General features: G+C 29.0%; 1 protein-coding gene and 1 long non-coding RNA gene across 12 annotated transcripts; one reads left to right on the plus strand and one right to left on the minus strand.

The window, feature by feature from the left end:
* The first annotated feature begins 1,247 nt into the window (after positions 1 to 1,247).
* Positions 1,248 to 3,619, plus strand: LOC108858517 (cullin-1-like). Its single transcript, XM_018632436.2, has one exon. The coding sequence runs from the start codon at positions 1,324 to 1,326 to the stop codon at positions 3,427 to 3,429; it is 2,106 nt and encodes a 701-aa protein (XP_018487938.2). The 5' UTR covers positions 1,248 to 1,323; the 3' UTR covers positions 3,430 to 3,619.
* An 8,454-nt stretch (positions 3,620 to 12,073) lies between these two features.
* On the minus strand, positions 12,074 to 14,736 carry LOC108837112 (uncharacterized). Of its 11 annotated transcripts, none has more exons than XR_008934982.1 (10): positions 14,539 to 14,734; positions 14,004 to 14,403; positions 13,891 to 13,930; positions 13,729 to 13,781; positions 13,575 to 13,623; positions 13,366 to 13,481; positions 13,024 to 13,259; positions 12,705 to 12,933; positions 12,523 to 12,571; positions 12,074 to 12,449 (listed from the first exon to the last, which is right to left on the minus strand). It is a non-coding gene; the product is annotated as an uncharacterized LOC108837112 (long non-coding RNA). The 11 variants fall into 11 exon arrangements; XR_008934981.1 differs by having other exon boundaries at positions 12,074 to 12,457; XR_008934970.1 differs by having other exon boundaries at positions 12,074 to 12,933; positions 14,004 to 14,125; positions 14,223 to 14,403; positions 14,539 to 14,733.
* Between the last annotated feature and the right edge of the window lie 4,604 nt (positions 14,737 to 19,340).

Here is a 19,340-nt window from a genome sequence, read left to right on the forward strand (position 1 = left end):
TAATTTTCAGTGTTATTTACAATAGTATGACACTGAAATAATTAAATGAACCATTAAATGAACCTATATTTAAGGAATTATTGTCTTTTTCTATTTATTAAACAGTTTCCTAAATCAATTTAACTTAATTTCGTATTTAATATATTTCCTAAAATAAATTAGCTGATTTTTAGGAATATTCATATTTAAAATTTATTTTAACAATATTAAAATTGGATAAATTCAAGTTAAATTCGACATTAAACAATATTTTGAATATTCCTAAAATATATGATTAACTTACCATTAATTATTTTGAATAATAAAATCTATATATGCTAAGATTTTAAATATTTTAAACAAGATGAAATATTTGTAACTCAATATTATTTTAATATAATTAAATCTCACCTAAGATTATATATTTTTTCAAGAATTTTTAAAGTATATGTTTAACTATTTTGGTTGCTATTAATTATTTTCAACAAAAAAAATTAATACTGAAATTTAAATATATTTGAATTATTTGTAAATCAATGTTTAATGTTTATTAACATATATATTTTTTCTAACGTATCTAAATCTTACCATATTATCCATATTTGATCAAAATATTTAAATTCTTTTTACATTTGGCAAATAATTTCATGTTACAAGAAATATTATTCAAACTATCAATAGGTCAATATTAATTTTTCAAAAGTTTAATAACAAGCACATGATACTATTTTTACAGCACATAAAGTATTCGATTTTTGTGTTTATAAAAATTTAGAAATATGTATTTTTTTTAAAAAAATAAACTGATAAACAATTAAATAATATTTATTTATATAATAATAAAAATAAATACATGTCCGGTCTAACGGATCCAGCTCTAGTTTAGTTATTATCTAAGGCGACTTTTCTTTTTTCACATAGTCTCTTTTATATATAAGAGCATCCCCATTGGGGTATGCTAATAAAGGTTCGCACGCGTTTCGATAAAAAAAAATAATATATTAATGTTTGCTTTGTGAACCCGCGCCGCGCAGGATCAGTTGGACGAACCCGTATCGTCACTATTTGCAGGCCCCACTGACGCGTGGCGCCCGCGATTGGTCCGTTAATTAAATTTTTTTTTTTTTTTTTTTTTTGGAAAATCAAACGAAAAAAAATTAAAAACTATTATAATTGCATTGGAAATCGAGAATGGACAAACTTGCTGATGGAGATGCTCTAAAGGATTGGCCCAGCAGTTTTTCATTCACCTATCCTATATATCAGTTTTTCTAGGGGTTTCATAACTTGTTTGAATCGAACCGCGGTAATCGTCAAGGTGTTTTGAGGCAGTTCTCAGTCGTCATGGAGCGTAAGATAATTGACTTTGAGCAAGGATGGGAGAATATACAAATTGGTATCACTTCGCTAAAACGGCAGTCTGAAGGTCTTCCTGTGTCTGAATTGATGACACCTCAGCGTGATATAGAACTTTACACGATTGTATACAACATGTGCTATCTGAAATCTCCTAATTACTCATGGCAGCTTTATCAAAAGTATCGTGAAACAATGGAGGAACATATGAACTCAACAGTCTTGCCTGCTTTCAATGAGAAGCTTGGCGATGAATATATGCTGCTGCAGGAGCTGGTTGAAAGATGGTCTAAGCATAAAAAGTTGGTTAAATCTGTTTGCCTTATCTTTCGTTATCTTAACAGGTACTTCAGTTTTAATAGATCCCTCCTATCACTTGAAGAAGTTGGACTGGGATGCTTCCGTGACCTGGTTTATAACAAGCTGGAATGCAAGATTAGAGAAGCTGTAATAGCACTAATTGATAAAGAGCGAGAAGGAGAAGATATTGATAGGCAGCTAATCAAACAAGTATTAGAGTTTTACGTAGAGATTGGAATGGAAACATACGAGGAAGATTTTGAGAGCTTTATGCTTAAAGATACAGCGTCTTACTACTCCTGCAAGGCATCAAATTGGATTCAAAAAGATTCTATTAATGATTATCTTCTTAAATTTGAAGAATGTCTTAAAAAAGAAAAGGAGAGAGTGACTCATTACCTTCACTTAAGCAGTGAGATAAAACTGGTTAAGGTAGTAGAACATGAGTTGATTGTTGTGCATGAAAATCAGCTTCTAGAAAAAACTTTCTCAGAAAAGAAAATCAGCGTGGGACCTACCGAAAAGATATTCAAGCAACATGTCGCAGAAGAAGGTGGTAAAGACAATGCTATTAATGATCAGGCTGCAAGCGCCAAGGAACAGGTTCTTGTGAGAAAAGTGATTGAGCTACATGAAAAATACATGGTCACTGAGTGTTTCCAGATACACACCCTCTTTTACAAGGCTTTGAAAAGGGCATTTGAGAGTATGCGTAGCAAAGCAGTCGCTGGAAGTGATGAATTACTGGCAACATTTTGCGACAGAATTATATTGAAGAAATGGGGAAGTGAGGAGCTGAGTGATGAAGATATTGAGAAAGTGGTCATGTTCCTTGCTTATATAAGTGATGAAAAGTATCTTTTTGCAGAGTTTTACAGGAAGAAGCTGGCTCTTAGGCTCTTGTTGAATCGCGGTGTTAGTGATGATCATGAGAGAAGTATTCTGACAAAGCTCAAGCAACAACATGGTGGACAGTTCACTTTTAAGATGGAGAGAATGGTGACTGATTTTACACTGTCAAGAGGAAACCAAAACAGCTTCAAGGAGTATGTAGCAAATAACTCTTTTGCAAGACCAGGGATTGGTTTGACCGTCACGCTTCTTACCACCGGTATTTGGCCAAGTTACAAAACGTTTGGCATTAATCTACCAAGTGAAATGGTCAAGTGTGTTGAAGTTTTCAAAGACTTCTATGAAAACAAAACTAAAGGTAGGAAACTTACATGGATCCATTCACTAGGAACTTGTCACGTCAATGGAATGTTTGATCAAAAGCCCATTGAGTTGATTGTGTCTACTCACCAGGCTGTTGTGCTTCTACTTTTCAACACAAGAGACAAACTCATCTACAGTGACATCAAAACTCAACTGAACGTAGCCCATGAAGATCTAGTGTGGTTGCTTCATTCCTTGTCATGTTGTAAATACAAGATCCTTACCAAGGAGCCAGCTACAGAGACTGTTTCCAGGGCTGATGTTTTTGAATTCAACTCAAAATTCACTGCTAGAATGTGCAGAGTAAAGATCCCTCTCCCTCATGTTGATGACAGGAAGAAAGTCATTGAAGATGTCGATAAAGACAGACGCTATGCAATTGATGCTGCCATTGTCAAGATCATGAAGGGAAAGAAAGCATTGGGACATCAACAACTTGTTTCTGAGTGTGTCGAGCAACTTAGCAGGATGTTCAAGCCTGATATTAAAGCAATTAAAATACGTATTGAGGATTTAATAACCAGAGACTATTTGGAGAGGGACAGGGAGAATCCTAACATGTTTAGGTACTTGGCTTAGGGAACAAAGCATATATCTGCTTGTATATTCCATATCATGGCTTCTATCTTTTTAACCCTTGTTTTTCAGTTCTGTTTTCCTGTTTTTCTTAAAACTCGGTTATGCTATTTATTTGTTTCTTGGAATGCAATTGACCTTGTGGGTTTTGATTCTTGGGATGCAATCAACTTCATCAAAAATAACGTCCAACAGCACCTGATTTTTGGTGATGAAATAAAAACCTAATATGTTTAGGGTACTTGATATTCTATATGCAATAAATAATTGTTTTTGTGTGTTTGGAACCCTTATTTCTCACGTCTGGCTCTAATTGTAACAGCCAACATAAACAGAGTACGTTCCTGAGATGTGCCATCAAAGACTTTCCATGGAACCAGGACTGAAGAAGAACATGTTTTACTCTCTGATTTATGAAAGCAAAATATTTGTTCAGTATAGTTAGATGGTCTAAATCTATAGTCAATAATCTTGATGATCTGAGATGCGACAATTGGGTTAAGTGTTGGTGTTGAATATGTACAAAGATATGGAAAAAGAAACTGGTACTTGAGAAAGGAAAACTTTTATGTAAATTTGGTCAGGTTAGTAAAACACTTCTGTAGTGTCCTCTTTTACATAGCATGACTTCCAAAGAGAAGTTACCATGAAAGACATGATGCATTTTAAGTTGTGAAGCTTAAAAAGCTTTTCCACTACCGATTTCTCAATTTACAGACATGTTGCTTCTGATCACTTTTATATTCTGAGGGAAAGGAAGCATCATGATTACCATTTACCACCATCTCCTTAAATCTAAATTTTCTTAACATGACTCACACTTTTCTTCTCACATTATGGAAGACTATCTTTGGGATCCTGTAATAATAACAAGTCATTTTTCGTTTAAGCAAAATAACTTATATTCCTGCAAAAGCATAAGCCTTCTAATCTGCAGAAGGAAAAAAAAATATGAAAGTGCATATTGTGGCTAGTTCTATGTGTTTGAATGCATATAGAATATGTAAGAGCATAGAGTAAAGAACAAATATAGATTTGTTAATTGAGTTCGTTTCCTAGATCTTTAGGACCACATCCAAAATATTCACTAGAAAAGACCGTAATCTACAATTGCTATATGGTATCTAGCGCACACTTGTACCTACCAGGAGCGAATGTACATAGTTGTCTACGGAGGCACGTGCCCCCTACTACTTTAAAAAATTAGCTAAGTATAATTATGTAAAATGAGACATACCAAAGATCGTATCCATATATAGTTCAAAGTGATAAGTATAATTATAAGACCAAAGATCGTGTTCATATTTGAATAAAATGATGCAATAAATATAATTATAGGACCATAGATTTATATTGTCGCCAAATATATAAAAAACGAAGAAGATAAGTTCAGTTTTAAAAAGCCCAATCAAAAACTAATGAAAATTAATGATGGAAATTAAAACTTTGACCTAATTACATCGCAACCACGTTTTTGTATTGTGTCTTCTTTTTTTTTAGTTTTTACAATTTAAATCTTTTCGTAATCACAGAAATCTAAATGCAGGCAACAATTTTTTTTTGATTTATGAGATTTAAAATAATAAGAAATCATGAGAACTTAGAAACTCTAATATTATGCTATTTTTTTCAAAGAAATTTTAATTCAAAAAATTTCAAGCCTAAAAAAAAATTTGCATTTACATTTCGAAATTTTAATTGAGCATCAACAAGGTTTCTATATTGTCAATACTCGGAAATATGAAAAAGATTTAATTTGAAGGATTTTGAAAATAAATTACGTATGATGGTGAAGACAAAGAAACATTTATCAAATCCACAGGTTTATCGGTTTTTGAAACTAGTTTTGATTTTATATGTTATCACAACTACATTTGAAAGATGTTTTTAAGTAATGAAAATTGTGAAAACTATTTTACGGAACCGGATAAATGATCAATTTTTAAATGATTATATTATTTGTTTTGTTGAAAATGAATTATTTGAGAAATTAACAAATAAAATAGTATTGAAAGATTCAAAGTGTAGCATTTCGTAGGATAAATATGTATGATATTTTTTGGTTATAAAACTTTATTTTTATTTAATGAATTAGTTATTAAATAGTTTTGTGTCCCCGATTGATTGATAATAGTTCTAGATCCGCCACTGGTACCTATCATTCTTATTTAGATTTAAAATGGTTAGAGTAATTATTACTCGTTGTCTTTTCGTCGAGCATAGTTTTCTATAGCTAAACCACCAACAGATCTCATCATATGTCTGATGAGACAACGCCCACACTTGTGTGACTCTCCCTAGAATACCTTGGGCGCATGCCTTTTTCTTTAAGGATCTCCTAGATATTATCCTGATTGCTAAACTCTAAACCATAGGATCTCCAAGCAATAATTCCTTTTTTCTCCTAAGAATTAGGAAGTTCTTCCTAATCTTAAATAAACTATTAAATATTATTATACCTGGCCTGTTTAAGTTGACCCCAGGTCGTCCTCTTATATATTTAAGCAGCCGCTTCACAGCTCAGTTTCTAATACGACTTATGTATTACTTCTTGTATAACTTCGAGATTAGCACATGAAACACTACAATCGTTTGATAGTATTCATGACATATTAACACTTTCTCAAACCAGTCAGTATTAAATCTTCACGATACTCATAATATATTTGTGCCTTCTATTGAAGAAATCAATTGAGTTTGGTTTAAGAAAAATATGAGCTTGTGGCATTTGTACTAATCCATGAGGTTTATAAGGTTATTAGACATTATAAAAGTACTCTTATGCTATTTTGTGGTATGCATAAGAGAAAAAAAAAATAACTAAGAAACAAGAAAACAACTTTTTATTTAGGTGTGTCAAGGTATGTGTTTTGGAGGCTTGAATATTTTCTGATTTGTATGATTTTCTTTGGAAGTTTCCTGAAGCAGTGAGTTTGAGATTTACTCTGCTTCAGATTTAGTCGGGAATTTGCATTTCAATGGTTGTTTTCTTATTAATGAGACATAGCTTTTCTTTGCAGTTTTAAAAGATAATTAGATTTTGACCCGCGTTTTTGAAGCGCGGGATATTTTACGATGAAAAATTTCACTAATAAATTAACAAATATTTTGGTTATTTTTAAAGAGTGTGTATTTAAAATATTTTTGCATTTAAATCAGTATTTTTAAATTCAACCCAATTGTGATTATACCGGTTAATCCGGAGATCTGACAATTCAATTTATGTTTTTAAAATATTCATATTAAAAAATCACTAAAACCCGAGACTAACCGATTGAACTGATGGATGACCGATATGTAATCTAATTGGATTTAAATTGTAATAGTTTCATAATTTGTAATCTTATAATCGAAATTTTAAAGTTCACTATTTTGCAATTTATGAAATTATGACGTTTCTACAAAATTTTAAAGAGAAAATGATAGATATAAAATAACTAAGATTAATTATTGTATTATTTGGAAACATTGATAGTAGTATAAAAAATATATTGTTTGGAAACATTGATAGTAGTATAAAGAAATAAATATATTGTTTGGAAACATGGATAGTAGTATAAAGAAAGGAACATTAGTGACTTAATGTATGTTTAACTATAAAGTATAAATGTGTATTTAATTTAAAAACTTACAAAATAAATGTTAGGTCCAACAGAATGTTTCTGTTTTAATAAGATAGATGTCTTTAGTGTTAAGAAAATCCAACGGTACGATTTTCTTGGTTAGAGCTAAAATTTGGTAGAAGTTTTCTTTACTTGTTCATCTTAGATTTGTATGGTGATGTTTTCATTTGAGGTCCATAATCCTAATTAACTAAAGTCGTTTGTGGCTAGTTGTTTCTAAGCTATTGTATTACCCACTTATTGGATTTTCTTATGCTGAGACTACTCTTTGAACTCTTAATCTCTGGATTTTTTTTTCAAATGTAACAAGAAGGGCGTAGATGTAACTCATATTCATTATAGTGGAATTTATTGTGGAGTATAGTCTCATGGTTTATACAATTCTCACATCTAAAGAATTTTCCATATAAAAGAAGTTTGGTATCATTGTTTTTTTTTTTAACTTTTTTATGTCATCATCCAGATAGTTTTCTCAGAAGATGTTACCAGTTTTGTTGCAAATGTTGTTGTGTTATGTAATTTCCCCAACACACAAGTATCAGAAATTATGGTTTTAAGAGCTTTGAGTTACTGATTTTCTTGTGTGAGCGATCAAAAATAAATGTAGAATGATAAGTTTGAATAGTGATAAATGTGAAGATGGAGAATCTGATTTCTGTGAATAAATTAGATGTTCCAGTTTTATAGAAGAAACAAAATAATAACACCGACGATGAATGAAAATTGTTGCATCTCCAAAAGCAGGTGGTCCGGTAATGCAATGTAGATGATAATGTGTTGCAAATTGTATCCACATAAAACCAAAAATAACAAGATGTGAATGCTAAAAAAAATTGATTGAAGTGAAGTATCATGAGTAAATTTGTGCTTAAGAAAATTTTCAATAAGTATTATGATATTGGCATCAAGTTTGGTAATGGTATTCACATTTTGTGGTTTCGTGGTACATTTAGTGGCAAAGATTATGTAATTAATGTTGCATGCCAAGATACTGGGGTAATTAGTTAGGTTGTAGTCTTAAAGTATTTGCTGTTAAATTTAGTCTATAGAATATTTGTTATTGTAGATGTATCAAATGTAATTGTAAAATTAAATAGAAAAAAGTATTAAGAATATAATTTTAGTAAATAAAGGATTTACAGCCATTTATATTTTTCTGTAGCTTTTAAAATTAATTTAAAGTATGATTAGTAATTTATAGGATTTAGATAACAGTTAAAGTTAAAATATTTTTCTATGACCTAACCGATTACCCCCACCATCTGGGTGGTTGATAGTGGGATTTGTTAAGATGGAAAATGATGGTATATCTGATGTTGTTGGCATTAATGATTTTTTTCTTAAAGACAAGTATTGGAACTAGAGTTATGCTTAAAGCTGTTAAGAATGGTTTAAATGTTTGAATGAAATTGAAATCTGTAGGATAACTTGATGATGAAATTGTTATGATTTATTTGGTAGAGGTAAACGTAAGTTTTCACATGGTTGTTTAGTCGTGGATCGAGTTGCGAAGTATTTAGATTTATGTTGGATGCATGCTTATCTAAAAACATTTTTAATATATTGAAGAATGAAAGATGTCATCACAGGATATAAGACATAAGAGACTTGGCAGTGAAAAAGGATTGCATGTCTTGTGTAATAAAAAAAATTGTTGTTGACAAAAAAAAAAGAAATTGTTTGCATTTGTAGAAGTGTCTGCACTATTTTGGAGGGAGTCTTTCTGAGAATTAAATTATTGGCTAGATTACATTCGAGTTTTGGAATAAGTGGTTAACATGGTGGGTTGTAATAGACGATCGGTTTATCTCTTACCATTAGCAATCTCTTACCATAAGGTATTACAAATTCAGGTCATATTATGGTAGATGATCTACTATGTAGCAATAAGTGGGTTCCTTCCAAATCTAATGGATCAGTCGATAGGGTATATCAAAAAAAATCTATTGTATATTTTATGAAATCTAATGTATTTGATTTAGTGCATATATGTGAAGTACATGATCTAGTGTAAACAAAATTTCTAGTGATGCATTATAATTTTCACATTCATATTTCCTTTCCAGAAAGTTGGAGGATTTTTTAATATATATGAAAACAAAACAAGTGTTATAATATTTAAAAAAACACAAATCGATTTTCATCTGAATAAAGAAAAGCATGAAGCATATACAATATTCCTAAATTGAACTAGACATTTTATCTAGTACAACCAAGATGCAACAGATCTTACGGGCACTTAAGAAACCCAATGTCCTCATAAATCGGGCAAATACAGCCAATTACCTAAATTTATATTGATTAGCAGTGAATCCAAAATGGCTTAAGAAGAACACACTATGAGCCCTGTTTCATATCAGTGCGCATTCTGTATATTATACGACCACCTCTGCATACAAGCCTTTGTAGTTTTATATTTACTAGGGACTTTTTCCGGGGCTATGTCCAGGTTCGTATAAATTTTAAATTAATTCACTTTTTGGATCAAACTTTTTAAAATTTAATTAACCCTTTTGCACTTATCTTATTATATAAAGCTTGGTTCTTCAAAGTTACTAATTAACATGATCGTGACACATGTCAATTATATATTTAAGATTATGACATGTGTTAAATACTAATTTTTATAAAATAACTATTTAATAGTAATTTTCCTTTTTTAAGTTTTAAACAAATATTGTAAGCAAAAAAAATTCATACAAACAATTATTTAATGGTATTCCTTTTTTTATATCCAAAACAAAGAAAATTATAAAAGCTATGTGAAACTTGATTCTTCAAAGTTACTAATTAAATTTTATATTTAAGATTGTGACATGTGTTAAATAATTTTTTTATATAAATAATTATTTTATAGTAATTTTCCTTTTTTGAGAAAAAGTATTGTAAATAATAGTAACTAGCTTTATCATAAGATATTTTTTTTACAATTATTTTTTATGATTTTAGAAAAGGAAAATTAATGTTAATATTATTGTACAAATCGGTTTTGATATAGAATTTGTAAAAACGAAAATTATTATAACTTTGTTTACAAATCATGTTAATATGTTAATAATAAGATTGTAGTTTTTTTTTGGTTTATGATCTTTTAATTAGGATTTGAATAAAGAAAATTTAACATAAAACATTCTTTTACAATTTTTTGGTTTAAGATTTTTAAAAAGGATAATTACAATCAAATATTTTTTTGGTTCTTCAAAGTTAGTAATTAACATGATTGTGACACATGTCAATTTTATATTTAAGATTATAACATGTGTTAAATAAAAATTTTCATATAGATAATTATTTAATAGTAATTTTTATTTCTTGAAAAAAGTATTGTAAATAATAGTAACTAGCTTTATCATAAGATATTTAAAAAAAAAATTATGATTTTAGAAAAGGAAATTAATGTTAATATTATTATACAAATCGGTTTTGATATAGCAATTTTAAAAACGAAAATTACTATAACTTTGTTTTACAAATCGTGTTAATATGTCAATAATAAGATTGTAGATTCTTTTGGTTTATGACCTTTTAATTATGATTTGAATAAAGAAAAATTCAAATTAAACATTCTTTTACAATTTTTATTAAGATTTTTAAAAAGGATAATTACAATCAAATATTTTTTACAACTATCTATTCTTTATGGTTGTAGAAAATAAAAATTAGTGTTAAATATTGTACAAAAGGATTTTGGTATAAGAGAAAGAAAATTACTATTACATAGTCTTTTACATTATATATTGTTAAAAAATACTTTATAGTAATTTTCAGTTTAAAAAAAAAAATCTAAACAAAAATTAATTGTAAAAAGGAAGTGAATTTTATTTGTTATTTAAAAAAACATTGTGACATGTGTAGAAAAATATGATACAACTCTCTTTTGTTGATTTAAAGAGATTTAGAAAAGAAAAATTAATAACTTTGAAGAACCAAGCTTTAATTATTTTTTTGTGTGGTTTATGACTTTTATTTAGAGATTTAGTAACTTTATCAAAACTCTAAAAAAATCAAATTGTGAATGTGTCAATAAAAATCTGTCATTACTTTAAAATTATAAAATATTAGTGATACTGAAAAAAACGAATTTTGAACGAATTTTGAAATGGAACCTATTAAACAAAAAATATTTTTCACATTATATATGTAAAATCATACAATTTCACTACAAATATTTTCATTTTTATGGTTTTCATAAAATTAAAACATTAAACAAAACCCGTTGCAACGCAACGGGCTCATATCTAGTATATGAATAAGATTGTGTATATATATTGCAATCAAGTATAAACTATCAAAATGGTAGAAAAATAAAATGGTTTGTATTTATTCATTATCTTGTGACTACCGAATTGAACATAAAAAGAACTCCTAATTTTTTTTAATACAAATATAGAATGGTAAGTAAGATGGATTAAAATTTAACTAAACTTAATTATGATTTAAATACTTTGTATTTTTGGATTGTATTCGCCGGACGATGTTGTAAATCTCAATCTAATATAATCATATTTTCAGTGTTAAAAAAGCAATAGTAAAAACTGACTCAAACTTTGTTTTGACTTTAGAATCATTGAGTTCTAATACCAATTAATTTAAACTGAATCAAAATCAATTCATACTTAAAATAATATTATTCTCCAAACCAATTCATGAAAACATATTATAAATAAAAATAAATAAAACAGACCAAACCAAATTAAATAACAAAAATTTTAATCAAAACTTAATAATCAAATCATATAAACCAACGATGACTCTCCATATTAAGAATTAGTTAAGAATTTTGGCCTCGTCTCAAAGACCTTACTCTTTTATTTATGTTAGTTTGCAGTTTTAAAGATTTTTGTCATAAAACTCTAATGATTAAATTAATATGTTATTTTAGAGCTGAATGGGATTAATAGATCTGAGGACGTTACAGACCAAAAAAGATATAAGTCATTACATATGCTCTTAACATGTTTTCCAAGTAAATACCAAGTTGCTTGCAGTCTCATGAAAACCGTCTATACGTTACAATCCCTAAATGAATTACGATGATTAGACAAATGCAAACAAATATTCTCACACAATGTATAAGTTTTAAATATGTTTTACTGAGTGCACGTTCAAGAAGGAACCCATAAAACAAAGAACAACATAAAAAGCAAATTAAGGAAATCATATGTAAAGTTTTAGCTAAGAAAACTAAATAATAAAAATGTAGATATGGGTAGCTGGGTGGATAAAGCACTCATTGCATTCGTCCATCAATAATTCATATTCAGATTAGGTTTTGTTGTACTTCAAACCTGACTTCACTCTTCTGTTTTTCTCAGCTTCGCCATCTTTTTGCTGCATCTTTAGATTCTCTATCATTGGAACATCATTAGCTATTTTCCTTTTATCTTGGTTCTCACTTCACTTTTTTGCTGTAAAATTGACAATATAACTCTTGTTTGTAGGAACTACTCAGGAATAATTAGTGTTCACTGACCAAATTCGTGCTTTTCTTCCACACATCCATGAATTTTAAGCAGGTATCCCTATGACATTTGATGAAGCAGAACATGAGATAGCTAAGTCTACTCAAAGATTCTTTTAAACTTGAACATCTGGATATGAGCTTCATGGTTATGGAACAATGAAAGAATAGGTGAAAAGATTAAATCTTCCTACATCAAAGGTGATACTCCAAAGATTTGGCGAAAGATATAAGAGGCAGCATATCATCAAATCTGAAGTATCTGTCATCTTGTGTCCACAAAAGATATCTCGTAATGGCTCCAGTTCAACGGGTTTGGTATAATCCAAAGACACAAACTGAAAACAAAATTTCCATGGTGGAACGATCTCCTCTGGTGCAAAAAAATTAGTTTCTCCGGATGACTCAGTGTCTCAGGTTGACCTGTTACACCGCCATTCAGATATAGAACAAAGAAGCCGTTAATGTCACAAAAACTTACGCTTATGTCTTTCTCTCAGGTAAATGGCAAACCTGGCTCACTGTGCCATTCTGGTTCTTTCTCGTCATTTTCTTCTTCATGATCATGATCGTAGTAATGACTGTGACCAGGTTTGGTAAGACTGTTCCTGATATTCTTAGATTTTCTCTTACTTTCTTGAACACTTTATTTTCTCCAATCTCTTGATCATCTTCTTCCTCGTTTCATAACTCTTGTCCTGATTTCTGCATGAACCTTGCGTGATTCACATCTGATGTACATCTTGCATCTGTATTTTATCATATTGACCGAACTCCAGTCCAGTTTATGTTTTTGTTTTCACTCCTTAAGTTATAATATAGATATATGATGTGGAGATTAGTTAAAAAAATTACCTTATAGCATCTTCTCGCTCTTGTTTCACTCCAAAAGTATCAAGATTCGTCTGTCTTTGTTCTTGTTCTTTCTGCAACACTGTAGTCCTTGTCTCCAGAACTATCATGACTTGAACCTTGATAAACAATTCCACATTACCAATCAGAACTTAACTAATCTCTTTCTTAAACAAACATTAAAGAAATATCTATCATGCAAACGATTATACTTTCATGGGATGCGGTAGAACAATTTGCTTGCTATGTGTGTGAATCAGGCTGTCAAAAATAGAAGAAGATTTAATTAATTGTTTTCTCAAGAGAGGAAAATATGAGAAGAAAAACTTTTTTTTAATTTCAGAAACCATTTTGGTGCTACGCAACCTCATAAAGGACAATGGCTTTCTCCACATTGAGCTGTAGCAATGGCTACCCACCTGATTCACATTCTCAAATTAATATTTTTAAACTGGAAGATCAAGAGCCAAGAGGCAAACAAAATCTTAGATATTGGCATCTAAAAAACATTGAAGCATTATTGTATACCTTTTGTACTTTCTGCTCTTAGATAGTCTTTTTCTTTCACCTTCATATACAGTCTAACGTTAAAATGGTGAGTTCACAAAACAAATTATATATAAATGTCAAAGTTAACTTACAATATTTAATGCCTCTTCAAAGTTGTTTGGATGCCAATTGCTTCATTAATCTGCATGATCTCTCAATTTTTGAAGTGTAACCACGTTCTAGGACACCCGGATTGCCCACTAATCGTACAAACCTAATGATAACAAAAAAGAAGAAAAGGTCTCTCAATTTCGATCATGGTGTCCAACCCAAAAATTCCCATTTTATGTTAATTCCGATTGGTGTAAAACCTTTGAATTGTTCCTTTAGTGAACCAAGACACTGTTAATATCTTCATGCTTGAGAATAATCAAGTAGACACCTTTAGCAAGCTGGTCTTTTTATGTCTTCAAGTATGAAAGAAAGGATCAAGCAAACATGTAGCTATCTTCTCAGTCTTTCCATTAGTTGTTACCACAGATCACACCTGAACTATTTTGTGACAAAAGTTAGCCCCTTTACACTTTCTAAGACAAAGGTTAACTAAACGTTATGGAACAATCACCATTCAAAGACTTTTTGATCTTATCAGAGATCACTATGGAATAACGGAATGGATAAACATACCATGATTCGAACCGCTAGCGAGTCAGACGCGACGTCTGGATCAGAGAAAACACACCGATACGGATTAAGCATCTCTGTGGATTAAACAGCACCTCCCATTAAAATCATCAAAACGCTGGTGTTTGCAGATGCGAAAAGACATAGATAAGATATTTCGGTTGCATGTAAAATTCAATAGAAGTGTTTAAATAGAAGGAGCAAGGTTGAAGGAGACATAAAGAAATGAGTACAAAACACTTTTGAATAATCAAGACACTACAAGAAAACATTAGAGATACTACGACTTTCAACCTGGAGTAGTAAAGTTAACTTCATCCTTAAGTCAAAAAATATTGTTTCGTTGTAAAGCAGAAGTAAATTTATGAGTAAAATAATTCGTCGTAAAATCGACGTAAATTTACGTCTACATACGGACTAAAAACTTCGACGTCGTAAAGTAGTTGTAAAAGAATGACGAATTTACAACGATAAACTTTTATGTTGGTTTAACAATTACTCGATTAAGTGGTTAAGTTTAGCTTATATAACAAAATTTATCAATAAATTAATATAAATTCAATTTGAGACCTAAAATGTTCTAATTTATTGTGTTTATTAATTAATCAAATATTAAATTATTGAGTTTCTACTGCACTTAGTAGTTAATTTAGATGTATATCTGAGAGACAATATTTCAACACTATAAGAAGTTGGAGTAAAAATACTAGTGATCGAGCAATAGCAGGTTGTACATTCTTAATGCTTTGCTCGTTTATTTTCAAAGTTGTAAAACTGTGTAAAAAATTGGATATATGATGAAAAAAGGAAGGAGAATCGGATATTCTGAGAAAGTATTTATTTGCATACTAGTAAATTAATCTTTTTACTAGACCTTGACCCGCCCGACCGGGCGGGTATTTATTTTATGTTTTAAGTTTTTTTATACTAAATAATATATTTATAATATTTAAACGTTATTAAAATTTAATATTTGTAGTTATAATAAAAATTAAAATTAAAATTTAATTAAATATTTTGATATAAATTTTAAATTTCCTAATTAAAATAATATAGAGGTGGGTCATAATTTTTTTCAATTCCAAAATCTTAGCATCTCTTAAAACAAATAAAATAAATTTATAAATACACAAAATATATAAACATATTTGGAACTAAAATAAATTTGTAAAAAAATAATCTTGCGCTGTTGTTATTTATTTATATAGCTTGACTCGTCGTCGTATAAATATTTGTTTTCACTTTAAATTTGTTCTTTGTGCTAATGATTTTATATATATATATATATATATATATATATATATATATATTTGTAAATTAATATGCATTACATTGTTATATTAACAATTTAAAACGACAATATAATTTATTACTTTGAATAATTATATTTTGTGATTTTAACCGTCTATTATATCAAAATATAGCATATAGAAATCCAATATTTATAACTAATTTGACTTATATTATGAAATCGTTATACTAATAATTTATGAATAAATTTTACTTATATGATATATAAATTGATTTTGATACTGTTCATTTATAATAAAATGAAAAATTAATGGCTAATTCAATTTTGTACTTCTATCTTAAAGATATAGATTGCTTGGTTGCTAATTATTCACAAAATCTTTCATTTATTGTTGACTCTTACGCAAATCAATTGATCAAGAATTTATTTGGAAAACAATTATAGATGATATATATTTTCGTAAATATAATAATTAAGGAAAATCTAAGCTCTGGTTTCTATATTTTATACATACAATAAAGACTCCACATTAATTATAGGGTTGGATAGACTAATAAAGGATATTCTGTTTGGATTCTGAATTTATTGATTTGATTTGTGTAGAAAGATTACAAAAATCGATTTGTATAGATAGTTTGCATTTTATCTTCTAGAAATATATATGTATCTATCTCGGTTATATGTTACAGTAATTAATACTCCCTCCGTTTCGAATTATATGTCGTTTTGGAGCAAAATTTTTCGTTTCAAAATAAGTGTCGTTTTATGATTTCAATGCAAAATTTATTGACTTTTTAATATATTCTATTTTTCTATTGGTTGAAATCTGGTTAGTTGTATTGGTAATGATGTTTTTATCTAGTAAATATACAAAATTAAATGTTTTACTACCTCCGTTCCCGAAAGTAGGATTTTCTAGATTTAATTTTTGTTTCACAAAGATAGATTTTCTATATTTTTAAGGTACTTTTGTATACTTTTAAGAAATATTAGTTGTGAATATTTGAATTGATTAAATTTCATTGGTGGATAGTTATTGGAAAGTGTATAAAAAATAAATAGTAAATTAAAAAGTAAATATTTATTATGTTCTTAATAAACGTGAAAACTCTAAAAAATCCTACTTTCGGGAACGGAGGTAGTATTAATCTTTGTGCCGAAGTCTAGAACGACAAGTAAATTGAAACGGAGGGAGTATATGTGTTGATCATTGCAGTGCACATTTTACTTCACAAACAGGTGATATCCATATGATACTATGGAGAACGTGATTGAACATTGGACTTTGAGGATTAATTAATATATGTATAAAAGCAATGAAGACTTGAAGTCATGTTTTTTTGTTTTTCTTAAAAGCTAAAGTAATATTCCACTGTTTGTATGTGAAGAAGAAAAATGAACGTTACAGTCAAGCGATGGCACAATAAAAGAATATATTTTACCATCTCTATTTTCTTTATTTTGCACACTATAATTTAACTGATAAAATAGATTACGTTTAGTAAATTCTTTCCGTTTTTGTAGGTACGAATTTGAATTAGGAAAATGTATAGATTAACTGAAAAAGACAACATTAATTAATGTAAAGATTATGTATAATCTCAGTGGCATTAGAGTGTAAATAACTTGTAAATCTTAGGGTTATTTTATATTTGTACTTCTATTTTAATAGTATAGATACTTTGGTAACACCTAACATCAATATCTATTTTTTTTTACGTCAGACCAATAGCTTTTTATTTAGAAAAACTATATGCAAACTGATCCACATTAGTTTTTAGTGTGTGTAAGTTTTTAAATAATAGAACAAACCTGTAACACAACTAAACCACAGCCAAAGATATACTTTTGAGGCTAAACAAGAATGACTTATTCTTGGGTTCACCCCCTATGGTGAACCTTTAGATTCACCAACCAATACTCTTTAAGTATTTGATATTTGATATCTTTTAAAAAAAGAAACATAATTGAATTTTCAAATTAGATTAAAAAAAAAATATTAAATACATAAAAAAAATAGTTACAAAAAATAAATAAATTAATATTATTAAGCCTTCACTAAAATACTAAATTATATACCCTAAATCCTAAAACATATACCCTAAATCCTAAATCCAAAATTTTTAGGGTTTACTGTTTTTATGATTTAGGTTTTAATATTTATGATTTAGGGTTTAAGATTTATCAAAATCATGAATTATCCAAGGGTTCGGGGTTCACCCAAGGGTTTAGGGTTTAGTGATTAGGATTTAGGGTTTAGTGTTTTATGATTTAGTTTTTAATATATGTGATTTAGGGTTTAGGATTTATAAAAAGGTTTAGGTTTATCTAAAATTTTTGGTTTAGGATTTACCTAAGATTTTAGGGTTTAGGATTTAGGGTATAGAGTTTAATATTTTACTAAAAGCTTAATAATATTAATTTATTTATTTTTGTAACTATTACTATTTTTTATGTATTTATATTTTTTATTTTTAAAATACAATATAGTTTAGAAATTAAATTTTGTTTTCTTTTTTAAAAGATATCAAATATCAAATACTCAAATACTATTGGTTGGTGAACCTTGAGGTTCACCCTAGGGGGTGAACCTAAGAATAACTCAACAAGAAATGGGTGTATTGAAAGAAATAATAATGCATGCAACTCCTTTTTTCAAAAAAAAAAATTATCTTATTTATTTGTAAATTATAAATTTATATAAAATTAATTTAGACATGTGTTTGGATGTTTAGAGGTTTTGAAATGTTAGAAGAAACAAAATATGTTTAAAAAGGAGAAAAAAAGTTTAAGATGATAGAAGAAAAAGAGAAAGAGTAAAAGTAGAAGAGAAGAAGAGAAGAAGTATATGGTTTGGAGTTTAGGGATTTGAAGTTTAGGGTTTGAGCATGAGATCGTTGTAAAATCGATGTAAACCAAAACACGGGACCTCTTTAAATTCGTTGTAAACCGAAGTCGTCGTAAATGCGAAGTAAACCAAAAACACGGGGACCTCTTTAATTTGTTGTAAACAGTATTCTTCGTAAAGGCGAAGTAAAGCATATTCGTGGTAAAGTCGATGTAATGTAAAAATAAATTTAGACATGTGTTTGAGTGTTTAAAGGTTTTGAAATGTTAGAAGAAATACAGATGTTTTAGGAAAAAAAGAAAAAAAAAGTTTAGGATGATAGAAGAAAAAGAGAAAGAGCAGAAGTAGAAGAGAAGAAGTATATGGTTTGAGGTTTAGTTGAAGTTTAGGGTTTGAGCATGGGATCGTTGTAAAATCGATGTAAACCAAAACACGGGACCTCTTTAATTTGTTGTAAACCGAAGTCGTCGTAAATGCGAAGTAAATAAAAAACACTGGACCTCTTTAATTCGTTGTAAACAGTATTCGTCGTAAAGTTGAAGTAAAGCATATTCGTCGTAAACTCGATGTAATGTAAAAATGCGAGATCTCTTAAATTCGTCGTAAATTTACTTCTCTTTTACGATGAATGTAATTTCTCTATATATACCAACTCGCCTCACTTCTTTAGTTCGACGCCTCTTCCTCTCAACCTCCTCTGAACCT

This window comes from Raphanus sativus, chromosome 1 (genome assembly GCF_000801105.2).
Source record: "Raphanus sativus cultivar WK10039 chromosome 1, ASM80110v3, whole genome shotgun sequence".
Lineage (NCBI taxonomy): Eukaryota > Viridiplantae > Streptophyta > Magnoliopsida > Brassicales > Brassicaceae > Raphanus > Raphanus sativus.